Genomic DNA, 14,224 nt, shown 5'->3' with positions numbered 1-14,224 from the left:
CTTTTATAATACCATTTGTTCTTATCTTTCAGTCTGCTGGGTTTTACCTGTGGTTCTCCTAGAGGCATGACAGCATAGGTTAGGTGACTCTTCAAGGTCTCTAGGCTCTGTGATTCTAGAACACTTTATTCACAAATTCCTTATGAGATGCTATCGATTTCCCACTGGACCCCACATCCCTGGCACAAACTGAAATTTAATATCAAATATATTGAGATGTCTAATACTTTGATGGGATTGGAGGGGAGGGAGGAGAGTGTGTGGGAAACTATTCTTAAGCTGACATCTTGAAGAAAAAAAAGTTAGTTCTGATGAGTCTTTGACGGTCCTTCCCCCACCCTTCCTTAGCAGGGAGCAGTAAAGGTTCAGTGCCAAACAATTGTACCAACGTATCTCAGCTCTGTCTCATTTTACCAGCTGGGCTTACCTGAGGAGTAGAATGCAACATGAAAAGTCTGAGTTAATGGGGTCTTGGAAAATTCACCCACCTTAACAAATCTTTTCTGTTGGCCAGTCCCTAACACTTGAGATGAACCAGTAGAGGTTTTTTTCTTTTGTGCCAGGTGATGTTTCCTGTAAAGGATTAAGGATAGGCTTAAAACTAATTTGTGACATTAGAAGTCAGGATAACAGTTGCCCTTACAGGATGGTTTGGACTGTGAGGGAGATTAGAGGGTTTCTAGGCTGCTGATAGTGTTTTATTTCTCTCTCTGGGTGTTCCCATTTTGAAAAATTCGTGGGGCTTTACAGTTATAATTTGTGCATTTTTCTATATGTTAAACTTTACTTAAAATTATTTTTTTTTAAAAAAACATAGCCTTGGGAAGCATTCACAGATATTTATAACTTAGTTAAAACAAGTTAGTGAGTTTATTTCCAAATAAGAGTTAGCAGTGTGCAGAATACTGGATACTGGATGGTAGGAGAGCAGATGATAGCAAATGTGAGATGGTAAATCTGTCTTCTCTGAGCTTCAACCTGGGGCTCATTCTGCCCAGACTCTGCTGGGTGCAGGGTACAAGTCCCCAGTGAATTGGACAGATGCACTTTTCTCTCAATTCCCTCATCAATCCCCTTCAAAGGGGTAAGAGGTGAGCAGGTTGTAGAGAAGACTGGAATGAAGAGTGGCTTGTTTGGTTCAAATCCAGAGCAAGGAACAGGAGCAGATGATTCCCTTGGGCGGAGAAAGCATGGAGCCAGCCCTTCCTTTGGAAAGCAAACCAAGGATGATTTTTTCCAGCATGACCTGGCTCCAGTTAGATGAGAAGAGACCAATAAACTGTGACCACCTGGGTGCCAGATGTACAAAGCTCTGTTTTCTGTGTTGGAAGAGAGAGGTGAAGATCTCAGCTAGGAGATCTTTCCAGCTCACCTGTCCCACAACCATAGAGTGCCTCTTCATCCCCTCTTTTGCCCAGTCCCTGCTCTGTAACACACACAAAGAGTCCTGGGACAAATAATTCCTGATTTTAGGTAAGCAAATGTCTAGCTTCCCCTCCAGCTGGTGAGTCATCGCACTCTCCTAGGTCTCTATGCAGCTTCTGACAAGTATTTAAGCAGTGTTGGCAAACAATATTGATATACAATGGACTGACTACTAGAAGAATGAGCAAATCAATCTTAGAAGAAATACAACCAGAATGCTTCTTAGAAGCAAAGATGACAAGACTTCGGCTCACCTGCTTTGGACATGTCATCAGGAATGACCAATTGCTAGAAAAGGACATCATATTTGGTAAAGTGGAGGGTCAGCAAATATGAGGGAAACCCTCAGTGATATAGATTGACACAATAGTTTCAACAATGGACTCAAACATACCAACAAGTCATGAAGACGGCACAGGATCAGGCAACATTTCATTCTGTTATACATAAGGTCGCCATGAGTTAAAGCCCACTAGATGGCAACTAACAACAGCAAGGTGCACACCATCAGGCACCATGGAGACTGAGGCTTGCAGTGGCAAAGAACACAAATGAAAATAGTAGACTTTTAGGAAAATGCTTCTTTGGTTTGCAGGCATTCTCAATCACACTGTCCATAAAATAGCTATGTTCTCAACTGGAATTCCATCTGTTTCTTTTGCACCATTCGAGTCCAAAGTTTGGGACTGAGAAAATTCCAACAGATCCTTTTTGTTTTTTCTTCCAGGATGTCAACACTGGGCTCATAGTAGTTGCATAAAGGGCCCCCAGGCCCAGCCTTCCCTAAGAGTCCTTGACTTCTGAGTTGCTTCCATGGAGGACACAAACTTCAATAGCTATAGGCCTATGTTCTCCCTATGCACCTGGTTTCTGTCTCAGAGTAGAAGTGGAATCAAATTGCAGCATCGCACAGGGTCTTTATTGGAGTTATTTTGACACCTCATTGTAGAGGCTTCAGGGAAAGATGTTGAGAAGAAATAGCATGTCTCCCAGGAAATGTCAGCATAAAAGCAAATTTGAAGTCAGATATAACTGCTATTAGAGTTGATAGTTAAACATTACCACCCTGCATTTGTAAAGCAGTTTTCAGGGAAATTTTAGAAGCTTTTTCTCATTTGATTCTGATAACAGCCCTATGAGGTAGTAGGCATTTCCCCCATTTTATACATGAGAACATTATGGCTGAAACGATCAAAGGACTTACTCAAGGTCACACAGCTCTTTTGACTCTTAGTCAAGTGCTCTTTTTTCTGTCCTCCTTGTTACTAAACAGGATTTAAGGTCAGTAATAAAAATAGGAACCCAATTGTGAGATTTCTGTTAAGATTTGGTTATATTGCTGGCTACAATGAAGGAAACATTTTTGAAAGACATCTAACTTAGAGGCTTTCCAGTAAAGAGCAGGCTCCTTTTTTTGTGGAGCCCTCTTGCTTCCTGGACTACAGGGAAGCTCAGCTCAGACTTCAGAGCAGGGCAGCCCTGGATTGCAGAGACTCAGTGAGGGGAACTTAAACTTGGAAGTCTTTTACAAACTCCCTAAGCCCCCGATGCTTCCAGATTATTTTTGAAAACTTAATGTTCAGTGAACTGCTAATTTGGCTCTAGAGACCCTAATACAAAAAAAATTATATAAAACCAGAGATTTGATTTCTTTTCTTTTTCATTATTGTACTTTAGATGAAAGTTTACAGAACAAACTAGGTTCTCATTAAACAGTACACATATTGTCTTGTGACCTTGGTTAACAACCCCATGACATATCAACACTCTCACTTCTCTACTTTGAGTTCCCTATTACCAGCTTTCCTATCCCCTCTTGCCTTCTAGCATTTGCCCCTGGGCTGGTGTGCCCCTTTAGCCTCATTTTGTTTTATGGGCCTGTCCAGTCTTTGGCTGAAGGGTGAACCTAAGGAGTGACTACATTACTAAGCTAAAATGGTTTCCAGGGGCCATACTCTTGGGGTTTCTTCAGTCTTTGTCAAGCCAGTAAGTCTGGTCTTTTTTTGTGAGTTAGAATTTTGTTCTATATTTTTCTCCAGCTCTGTCTGGGATCCTCTACTGCTCCCTGTCAGAGCAGTTGGCAGTAGCAGCCAGCCACCATCCAGTTGTACTGGACTCAGTCTGGTGGAGGCCATAGTAGTTGTGGTCCATTAGTCCTTTAGACTGATCTTTCCCTTGTGTCTTTAGTTTCCTTTATTCTCCCTTGCTCCTGATGTGGTGAGACCAGTGGAGTATCTTAGACAGATGCTCACAAGCTTTTAAGACCCTAGGTACTACTCACCAAAGTAGAATGTAGAACATTGTCTTTATAAACTATGTTATGCCAATTGAGCTAGATGTTCCTCGAAACCATGGTCCCACTAGCCCTCAGCCCAGCAATTTGGTCCCCCAGGGAGTTTGGATGTGTCTATGGCACTTACATGACCTTGCCTTGGACAAGTTGTGCTGCTTCCCCAGTATTGTGTACTATCTTACCCTTCACCAAAGTTACCACTTATCTGTTTGGTGTTTTAGTGTTTTTCCATCCCCACAGCTCCCCTCCCTCATAACTATCAAAGATTGCTTCTTTTTGTGTGTAACCTTTTCATGAGTTTTTATAGTAGTGGTCTCATACAATATTTGTCTTATTTTTGATTGACTTATTTCACTCAGCATAATGCCCTCCAGATTCATCCATGTCGTGAGATGCTTCACAGATTCATCATTGTTCTTTATCATTGTGTAGTACTCCATTGTGTATATGTACCATAGTTTGTTTATCCATTCATGTGCTGGTGGGCAACTAGGTTGTTTCCATCTTTTTGCTATTGTGAACAGTGTTGCAATGAACATTGCTGTGCATACGTCTATTAGTGTGATGGTTCTTATTTCTCCAGGATGTAGTCTTAGGAATGGGATTGCTGGGCCATATGATATTTCTATTTCTAACTTTCTAAGGAAGTGCCATATCATTTTTCAAAATGGTTGTATCATTTTGCATTCCCACCAGAGGTGCCTAAGAGTTCCAGTCCCCCCACAGCCTCTCCAACATTTATTATTTTCTGTTTTTTTGAGCCATGCCAGCCATCCTGGGGTGAGATGGTATCTCATTGTGGTTTTGATTTGTGTTTCTCTAATGGCTAGTGATTGTAAGCATTTCCTCATGTTTCTGTTAGCTGCTTGAATGTCTTCTTTGGTGAAGTGCTATTCATTTCCTTTGCCCATTTTTTAATTGGATTATTTGGCTTTTTGTTGTAGAGGTGCTGAACTTTCCTATAGATTTTAGAGATTAGACCTTTGTTGGATTTGTCATAGCCAAATTTTTTTTTTCCCAGTCTGAAGGTTCTCTTTTTACTCTTTCAGTGAAATCTTTTGATGAGTGTAAGTATTTAATTTTTAGAAGATCCCAGTTATCTTCTGAAGTTTGTGTGTTGTTAGTTATGAAAACCAGAGATCTAGAATGAACCAAATAATAGGTAAGACTATGAGACAGGCCTGTTCAAAGAGCTTTACATATATTAACTCATTAAGTCTTCACAGCAACCTTCGATGACCTCCATTTTTTAGCTGAGAAAACAAGTTTAGCAAGCCATTTGCCCAAGGGCACAGAGCTAATGAGTGGAGGAGTTGGAATTTGAGGCCAGTCTAATTCTAGAGGCTGAGCTCTTGAATTTCTCAGTATAATGCCTCAGGTAGATTGTCTAGGGCAAGCCTTGTGTTTTATAGACGCAGAATTCACAACCTGAAAGTTAAGTCCATCTGAAGTGATCACAAGATAATGAAATTTTCTAAGCATCTTCAATGGGCAGTAAGAAATGTTTTTAAGGGAAAAAAAGTTGTAGAATGTAGATCTGACCTTTAAAAGGAGTTACCCATTGACCAGTGTTCTCCCACATACCATAGATTCCTATATCTGTGAAATGAGAGTGCCCCCTTTTTCCTGAGAACTGAGAGAAGGTTTTCCACTGTAGACCTCTGAAACTCCATCTCAGATCAGGAACTTAATGTTAAGCTTCTTTGTCTTCTTGAGAGCAGAATGACATTAAACACTCTAAGTTACCCAGGTGGGAACATGTGATTGGGCTACACATGTGTAGGTAAATGTTCCAAAAAGTTGTCAGTGGAGTGTGGAATGTAGGTAACAACAGAAGTATGAAGTATAGGTGCCTCTATAACAGGGAAAGGAGGCAGTGGTGGTTCAGTGGTAGAATTCTTGGAAGTGTGTCAGAGACCTGGGTTCAGCTTCCTGCCAATGCACCTTGTGTGCAACAACCACCCATCTGTCACCGGAGGCTTGCATGTTGCTATGATGCTGAACAGGTTTCAGCAGAGCTTCCAGACTAAGACAAACTAGGAAGACATGCCTGGTAATCTACTTCTGAAAATCAGCCAATGAAAACCATATGGATTACAATGGTCCTGTCCCCAACTGTTTGTGGCAATGGCTCTGGAATGGGCAGCATTTTATTCCATTGTGCACAGGTGCCTGACTGGACAACAGCTAACAACAACAATATAGGGGGACTGGAAAGCAATTGTTCTAAATTTGAAATTCATGGAAACACAGGGATGGATTTTAGGGTGACCCATGAGTTTGAAAAATTGTGTGCTGTATTTTGAGTGCATATATATGTATACTTTTAAAATTTGAGTCTCATAGTGATAAACCCCCCAAAAAACCAAGTGCCATCGAGTTGATTCCGACTCCTAGTGACCCTACAGGACAGAGTATACATGACCTCAAAACATTTAATAGCCATAACCTTAGAGACAATTCATTAAATCATAGTAGTAGAAGTTCTTCTGCAAGGTGAGAAAGCAGACGATGTAAATGTTTGCCTTATGAGTTTCAGGGAATCATCATGGTCTGTATAATTTTTCACTTTGATAATAAATTTCTTTACTAAATAAATGTATTGATAAAGTGCTGTAAAATTTGTTATGAATTTTCTTTGCATGTAAAAAAGGTGATTCAAATAAACCTTCTTCTTGAATGTATTTTCAGACTGGATTTTTCCATCTACCACATGGAGACTTTTTCATTGAACCTGTTAAAAATCATCCACTGGCTGAGGGACAGTATCACCCACACGTCATGTATAAGATGCAGAGAGCTCCAGAGATAAAGGAGCCAGCTTGCGGATTAAACGGTACTGTGACACCAATGTCCTCATAGGATTGAGGGGTGTGTTTTGTTCTTTTGATTGTTTTATTACAACATGACCTGTTCTTATTCAGGCTTATCATCTCCTCCCCATTCTGTTACCGGAAAGTATAGAGCCTTGTATAAGTCATTTCACTCCTTTATACTCTAGTCTCTTCCTATTGTTAATGGGAAGTGAAAAAGCATCTCTTTCATCCTTTTTACATTAATTGGTGATACTCATATGATACTCTTAATTGGGAATCGGCTTTTTAAAAAATTGCTCTGAATACCCCTTAGAGGAAGGTATTTTACAAAAAAGACATAATAATGCTCAGTATAAGCAGTGTTATAATACATCGGTGTGGAAAATACAAGCCCATTCTTCATATCCACGTATGGGAAGGAGAATTTAAATGTTTGAGGATCTTGATAATGATGCCTGAAGAAAAACTGAAGAAAAAAACCAACACGTTATCAAACAGTGAATTCAGCTAAATGTTTTTTGTCTTTTGTTTTCTGAGGTTTGTATCCTGCCCCCTGATTTGAACTGCCCCTTTCTACCTTATATTAAACAATTTCAGGTAATTTTCAGAGATAAATAGTCTCCAAGTTTTTTTTTTTCTTGCAACTTCCACGTTCTCTTTAATGTGTAGGAGCTAATAGACTATGCATGAGAGGCCATTGTAAATTGGGACACTTTCTAAATTATTGTATAATTTTTCCTTTCTTCAGAGAAATAACAATGCTAGAAGGAATAGTTAACAAAAGGAATTCATACTATTATTCATGTGTCTTCAGAATTTGGAAACCGTTGACCTTGAAGGGAAAATAGATAAAGAAGGAGTTAGAGAAAATGAATCCTAATAAGGGTTTTGGAAGAATCAAACTTGAGCTTTGCAAGAAGGAAAATAAACGGATATCAATTGTGTTTATCATGTTGTGCAACCATCACCATTACACAACTAATGTCACTGACTTGTACATGTGGAGAATGTTGAAATAGCAAATGTCAACAAAACAAATCAAGCAAACAAAACAAACAAAAAAACTCTTTTACTTCATGTCCCAAATGGAGCTCATCCTACTTTAAGAACAATTGTAAATAGATATATAAACAAATATTCTTTTTAAGATGAAAGGCTATGAAGTGACAAGGGGGTAGGTAACTTCCCTATAGACTTCATCCAAGCTCAAGCCCTAAGCTAAATGGCAACTTCCTGGTTGTTTCTTTTAGCTGAGTACCTTTGCGATAAGAAAACTTTTGAGTCTATGTTTTCAGTGTACGAAAATGGAAAGCTGCTTTAATTCCTTAACTTTATTAAGCTACTGCCTCTTTGTTGTAAATTGTTATTGTTGTTAGGTGCCATCTAGTTGGTTTGGACTCATCATGACCCTATGTACAACAGAAACAAAACATTGCCCACTCCTGTACCATCCTCACAATCGTTGCTATGTTTGAGCCCATTGTTGCAGCCACTGTGTCAATCCATGTCATTGAGAGTCTTCCTCTTTTTCCCTGACCCTCTACTTTACCAAGCATGATGTCCTTCTCCAGGGACTGGTCCCTCCTGGTAATGTATCCAAAATATGTAAGATGAAATCTTAACCATCTTCTAAGGATCATTCTGGTTGTAAATTGGAATTGTGTGCCTCTTTCTAGAGAGTACCAAGAGAAAGGAAGAGACATAGTCATCCAGCTGATTTGATCAATATGGATGCACTACAAATAACTTAGTCTCAGTGTGAGTTTTTAGCATTTTTCCATTTGTCACTGATCCAATCACCTGGATAAATTGCCTAATTTCCATTACACTTTTGGTGATGGAGAAAACTTTGTGTGGGTAATTAGATACCTTTGAGATCATTAGGTACTCAATACAACAGAGAGGGTCACTAGGGCAGTGAGTGATTTTGTCTCAATAAGTGTTCCAGTAGTTATCTGGAGCAAGTGCTCTGTAAAATGAGATATTGTTCTCCTACCCACCTTGAACGCCTTCTTTCCCTTATAACTCCCTCGTAGAGGTAGAGCTGGTTAAAACTGAACCGAAAATAGCAAGTGTTCAGTCATGAAGGCACAAGGAATGGGGAGGAGAAGTGTGAGATTTACAAATGTCATTTCCCCTGTTAGGTCACACACAACACCACAGTTATAATGCTTGTCAGATTATTGCATTATTGTACTAACAGGCCAATCTTAAGTCTCAACATACCCATGAAACCTCTGATGATCTCACTCTAGAACAGCCTTTGCATTGCCAATTTCTCCACATACATCTTCTAGAAGATACTCTCCTATGTTTGCTTAGAACCTCAAAATGCCACAATTGAACATCTCTCCTGGAAGGACTTTTGAAAGTGCCTAATGCAGCCTCCGTTTTTCACCAATGAAGCAGCTGTGACTCAGAGAAAGGAGTAAATTCTCGAAAGCATAAACCTAGTTGGTGTCAGAACATGGCCTAGCTCACAAATCAAAGTTCTATCATACCTCAGGCTTTCTCAGTTACTTATATGCAAGTTCAGTTGAAACTGAGGAAAATTAGAACAAGTCCACAAGAGCCAAAGTATGACCTTGAGTATATCCCACCTGAATTTAGAGGCCATCTCAAGAATAGACTTGACACGTTGAACACTAATGACCAAAGACCAGATGAGCTGTGGAATTACATCAAGGACATCATACATGAAGAAAGCTAGAGGTCATTAAAAAGATAGGAAAGAAATAAAAGACCTAAATGGATGTCAGAAGAGACTCAGAAACTTGCTGCCCCATCCTTATTCTTTAAGATTTTCTTGGTTGATAAATCTTGTTTCCTCAATCATTCTCACAAGCTCCCTTAGAGTAGAGACCCCCACTCTCCAATTAGTATGTAGCAGAGTATTAGGTGGAAAGGAGGAATTCAGTAATCATTGAAATGAAGCTGACTGTCATAGATTGAATTTTGTCCCCCCAAAAATATCTGTCAACTTGGCTAGGTCATGATTCCCGGTATCGTATTATTGTCTACCATTTTATCATCTGATGTGATTTCCCTGTGCGTTGTAAGGTAATGTCGAGTTGATTCTGACTCATGGTGACCCTATGCACAACAGAACAAAACACTGCCCCGTCCTGCACCATCCTTACAATTGTTGCTATGCTTGAGCCCATTGTTGCAGCCACTGTGTCAATCCACCTCACCCAGGGTTTTCCTCTTTTCACTGACCCTTGACCAACTACTTTACTAAGAGTGATATTGTTTTCCAGGGACTGATCCCTCCTGATAACATGTCCAAAGTATGTGAGACGTAGTCTTGCCATCTTTGCTTCTAAGGAGCATTCTGGTTGTACTTCTTCCAAGACCGATTTGTTTGTTCTTTTGGCAGTCCATGGTATATTCAGTATTCTTTGCCAACACCACAATTCAAAGGCGTCAGTTCTTCTTCCATCTTCCTTGTTCGTTGTCCAGCTTTCACATGCATATGAGGTGATTGAAAACACCATGGCTTCAGTTGGGCACACCTTAGTCCTCAAGGTGACATCTTTGCTTTTCAACATTTTAAAGAGATCTTTTGCAGCTGATTTGCCCAATGCAATGCATCTTTTGATTTCTTGACTGCTGCATCCATGGCTGTTGATTGTGGATCCAAGTAAAGTGAAGTCCTTGACAACATCAATCTTTTCTCTGTTTATCATGATATTGCTTATTGATCCAGGTGTGAGGATTTTTGTTCCCTTTATGTTGAGGTATAATCCATACTGAAGGTTGTGGTCTTTGATCTTCATCAGTAAACGTTTCAAGTCCTCTTCACTTTCAGCAAGAAGGTTGTGTCATATGCATAATGAAGGCTGTTAATGAGTCTTCCTCCAATCCTGATGCTGTGTTCTTCCTATAGTCCAGCTTCTCGGATTATTTGCTCAGCTTACAGATTGAATAAGTATGGTGAAACGATACAACCCTAACACACACCTTTCCTGACTTTAAACCAGTGTGCAGTATCCCCTTGTTCTATTTGAATGACTGCCTCTTGAACCATTTACAGAGCCCCCATGAACACAATTAAGTGTTCTGCAATTCCCATTCTCTACAGTGTTATCCATAATTTGTTATGATCTACACAGTGGAATGCCTTAGTGTAGTCAATAAAACATACGCAAACATCTTCCTGGTATTCTCTACTTTCACCCAGGGTCCATCTGACATCAGCAATGATATCCCTGGTTCCATGTCCTCTTTTGAATCTGGCTTGAATTTCTGAAAGTTCCCTGTTGATACACTGCTGCAGCCACGTTTGAATGATTTTCAGCAGAATTTTGCTTGCATGTGGTATTAATGACATTGTTCAATATCTCCAGATTTGGTTGGATCTCTTCCAGTCAGCAGGCTAGGTAGCTGTCTTCCAGATTTCTTGGCAGAGATGAGTGAGTGCTTCCCGCGCTGCATCCATTTGCTGAAACATCTCAATTGGTATTCCATCAATTCCTGGAGCCTGTTTTTTTGCCAGTGCCTACTGTAGCTTGGAATTCTTCCTTTAGTACCATTGGTTCCTGATCATATGTTACTTCCCGAAATAGTTGAACATCAACCAATTCTTTTTGGTATAGTGGCTCTGTGTATTCCTTCCATCTTTTTGGGATACTTCCTGCATCATTTAATGTTTTCACCATAGAATCCTTCAGTATTGCAACTTGAGGCTTGAATTTTTTTCTCCAGTTCTTTCAGCTTCAGAAATCCTGAATGTATTTTTCCCTTTTGGTTTTTTATCTCCAGGTCTTTGCACATGTCATCATAATACTTTACTTTGTTTTCTCAAGCTGTCCTTTGAAATCTTCTGTTCAGCTCTTTTACTTCATCATTTCTTCCTTTTGCTTTAGCTACTCGATGTTCAAGAGCCAGTTTCTGAGCCTCTTCTGACATCCGTTTAGGTCTTTTATTTCTTTCCTGTCTTTTTAATGACCTCTTTCTTTCTTCATGTATAATATCCTTGAAGTAATTCCACAGCTCATCTGGTCTTTGGTCATTAGTGTTCAACGTGTCAAGTCTATTCTTGAGATGGTCTCTAAATTCAGGTGGGATATACTCAAGGTCATACTTTGGCTCTTGTGGACTTGTTCTAATTTTCCTCAGTTTCAACTGAACTTGCATATAAGTAATTGATGGTCTGATCCACAGTTGGCTCCTGGCCTTGCTCTGACTGATGATGCTGAGCTTTTCCATGAGATGGATTAGTAGCAGTTATATTGATGAGGTCTATAAGATTGGATAATGTCTTAAGCCAATCTCTTTTGAGATATAAAAGAGAGAAGCAAGCAGAGAGACATGGGGACCTCATACCACCAAGAAAACAGCACCGGAAGCAGAGCCCCTTTAGACCTGGGGTTCCTGTTCAGAGAAGCTTCTAGTCCAGGGGAAGATTGATGACAAGAACCTTCCTCCAGAGCCAACAGAGAAAGTCTTCCCCTGGAGCTGACACCCTCAATTTGTACTTCTAGCCTACTAGACTGTGAGAAAATAAATTTCTCTTTGTTAAAGCCATCCACTTATAGTATTTCTGTTATGGCAGCACAAGATGACTAAGACACTGACAAAAGGTAATTAAAAACCAAGAAGATGAAATTAGAGTACATGCATCTCTGTGCAGCCTTGAGAGAAAGAAAAAAGAAAGGCACATTTTCTAGATATTGAGCAAGTGTCAGTTATTTGTGACCATCTGATTCCAAAGACAATAAGCTTGAACCAATGATTAAATGATATCTAGAGATTCAAGAATAGTGTGCCTGCTAATGTTCTTAAACTGTACATGACATTTGGAATTTAAATCTCAGTATGTTGAAATGTACTTGGTTTTTCTGAACACAGTAATTGCAGTACTTTTATGCCACACTACCCTGTAAAGATTATGGGATTAACTGACAGTTTTGGTGTCATTAGCCAACAGTAAAGTACACTTCATGCTTAGGTCAGTTGATGCTGGGACAGTGAATTACTGTGATTATATCAAAAAGGATCACCTTTGTCATGTGTAAAACATTCTGTCTTTGTAATGCTCAAGGCTAGAACATCCTTGGTATTAGGGGGAAAAAAAATGTACTTAAAAAATACACTAGTGCTTCAGGAGAGAAAATGTATCACTGACTTTCCCATGCATCTGTCAATTTGTCATAAGGTGGTGGCTTGCGTGTTGATGTGATACTAAAAGCTATGCCACCAATATTTCAAATAACAGCAGGGTCAACTATGATAGATGGGTTTCAGTGGAGTTTCAGACTAAGATAGACTAAGAAGACCTTGCCAGGAAGAAATTGGCCAGTGAAAACCTCATGAATAGCAACCGAACATTGTCTGAAATACTGCTGGAAGATGAGCCCCTCCTGTTGGAAGGCACTCAAAATATGACTGGGAAAGAGTTGCTGCCTCAAAATAGAGTTGACCTTAATGATGTGGTTGGAGTAACACTTCCATGGCCTTCATTTGCTGATGTGGCATGACTGAAAACATCCATTAATAATCGGAACATGGAATGTACACAATATGAACCCAGGAAAATTGGAAGTCATCAAAAATGAAATGGAACTCATAATGATCAATATCCTAGGCATTACTGAGCTGAAATGTACTGGTACTGGCCATTTTGAAACAGATAATCATATGGTCTACTATGCTGGGAATGACAATTTGAAAAGGAATGGCCTCACATTCATAGTCAAAAAGAACTTTTCAAGAACTATCCTGAAGTACAACCCTGTTAGTGTTATAATATCCATACACCTGTAAGGAAGACCAGTTAGTATGGCTATTATTCAAATTATGCACCAACCACTAATGCCAAAGATGAAGAAATTGAAATTTTTTACCTACTTCTGCGGCCTGAAATTGATCCAGCATGCAATCAAGATGCATTGATGATTGGGATGCAAACATTGGAAACAAAGAAGAAGGATCTGTAGTTGGAAAATGTGGCCTTGGTTATAGAAACAATGTCAGAGATCACATGAAAAAATTTTGAAAGGTCAACCACTTATTCATTGCAAATATCTTTTTTCAGCAATATAAATGGCACTATACAAGTGGACCTCAATGGATAGAAAACACAGGAATCAAATTGACTACATCTGTATAAAGAGACAATGGAAAAGCACAATATCATCAGTTATAACAAGGCCAGGGGCCGACTGCGGAACAGACCAGCAATTGCTTATATGCAAGTTCAAGTTGAAGCTGAAGAAAATTAAACCAAGTCCAGGAAAACCAAAATACGGCTTTGAGTACATCCCACCTGAATTTAGAGACCATCTCAAGAATAGATTTGATGCACTGAATGCTAATAACTGAAGACCAGACTAATTGTGGGGTAGCATCATACATGAAGAAAGCTAAAGGTCATTAAAAAGAGAAGAAAGAAAGAAAAAAAAAAGACCAATACAGATGTCAGAGGGAGTCTGAAAGTTTGCCCTTGAATGTAGAGTAGCTAAAGTGAAAGGAAGAAATGATGAAAACTGAACAGAACGTTTCAAAGTGAGGCTTGAGAAGCCGAAGTATTATAACGAACTGACAAAGACCTGGATATAGAATATCAAAAGCGAAGAACATGCTAGGCATTTCTCAAGCTGAAAGAAGTGAGGAAAAAATCCAAGCCTTGAGCTGCAATTCTGAAGGATTCTGTGGGCAAAATATTGAATAACAAAAAAAGCATCTA

The 14,224-nt window shown here is 39.4% G+C and overlaps 1 protein-coding gene across 1 annotated transcript in view; it reads left to right on the top strand.

Annotated features, from left to right (window-relative positions):
• ADAMTS12 (ADAM metallopeptidase with thrombospondin type 1 motif 12) overlaps positions 1–14,224 on the top strand; it is a 451,387-nt gene that overhangs the window by 177,770 nt on the left and 259,393 nt on the right. Inside the window, exon 3 of the mRNA XM_064271103.1 lies at positions 6,410–6,554. Within this exon, the coding sequence (XP_064127173.1) occupies positions 6,410–6,554 (145 nt within the window). The remainder of the gene's footprint in view (positions 1–6,409; positions 6,555–14,224) is intronic.

Source organism: Loxodonta africana, chromosome 2, assembly GCF_030014295.1.
Source record: "Loxodonta africana isolate mLoxAfr1 chromosome 2, mLoxAfr1.hap2, whole genome shotgun sequence".
Taxonomy (NCBI): domain Eukaryota; kingdom Metazoa; phylum Chordata; class Mammalia; order Proboscidea; family Elephantidae; genus Loxodonta; species Loxodonta africana.
Note: the sequence above shows the minus strand (reverse complement) of the source record. Positions and strands in the feature narration are given on the sequence as shown.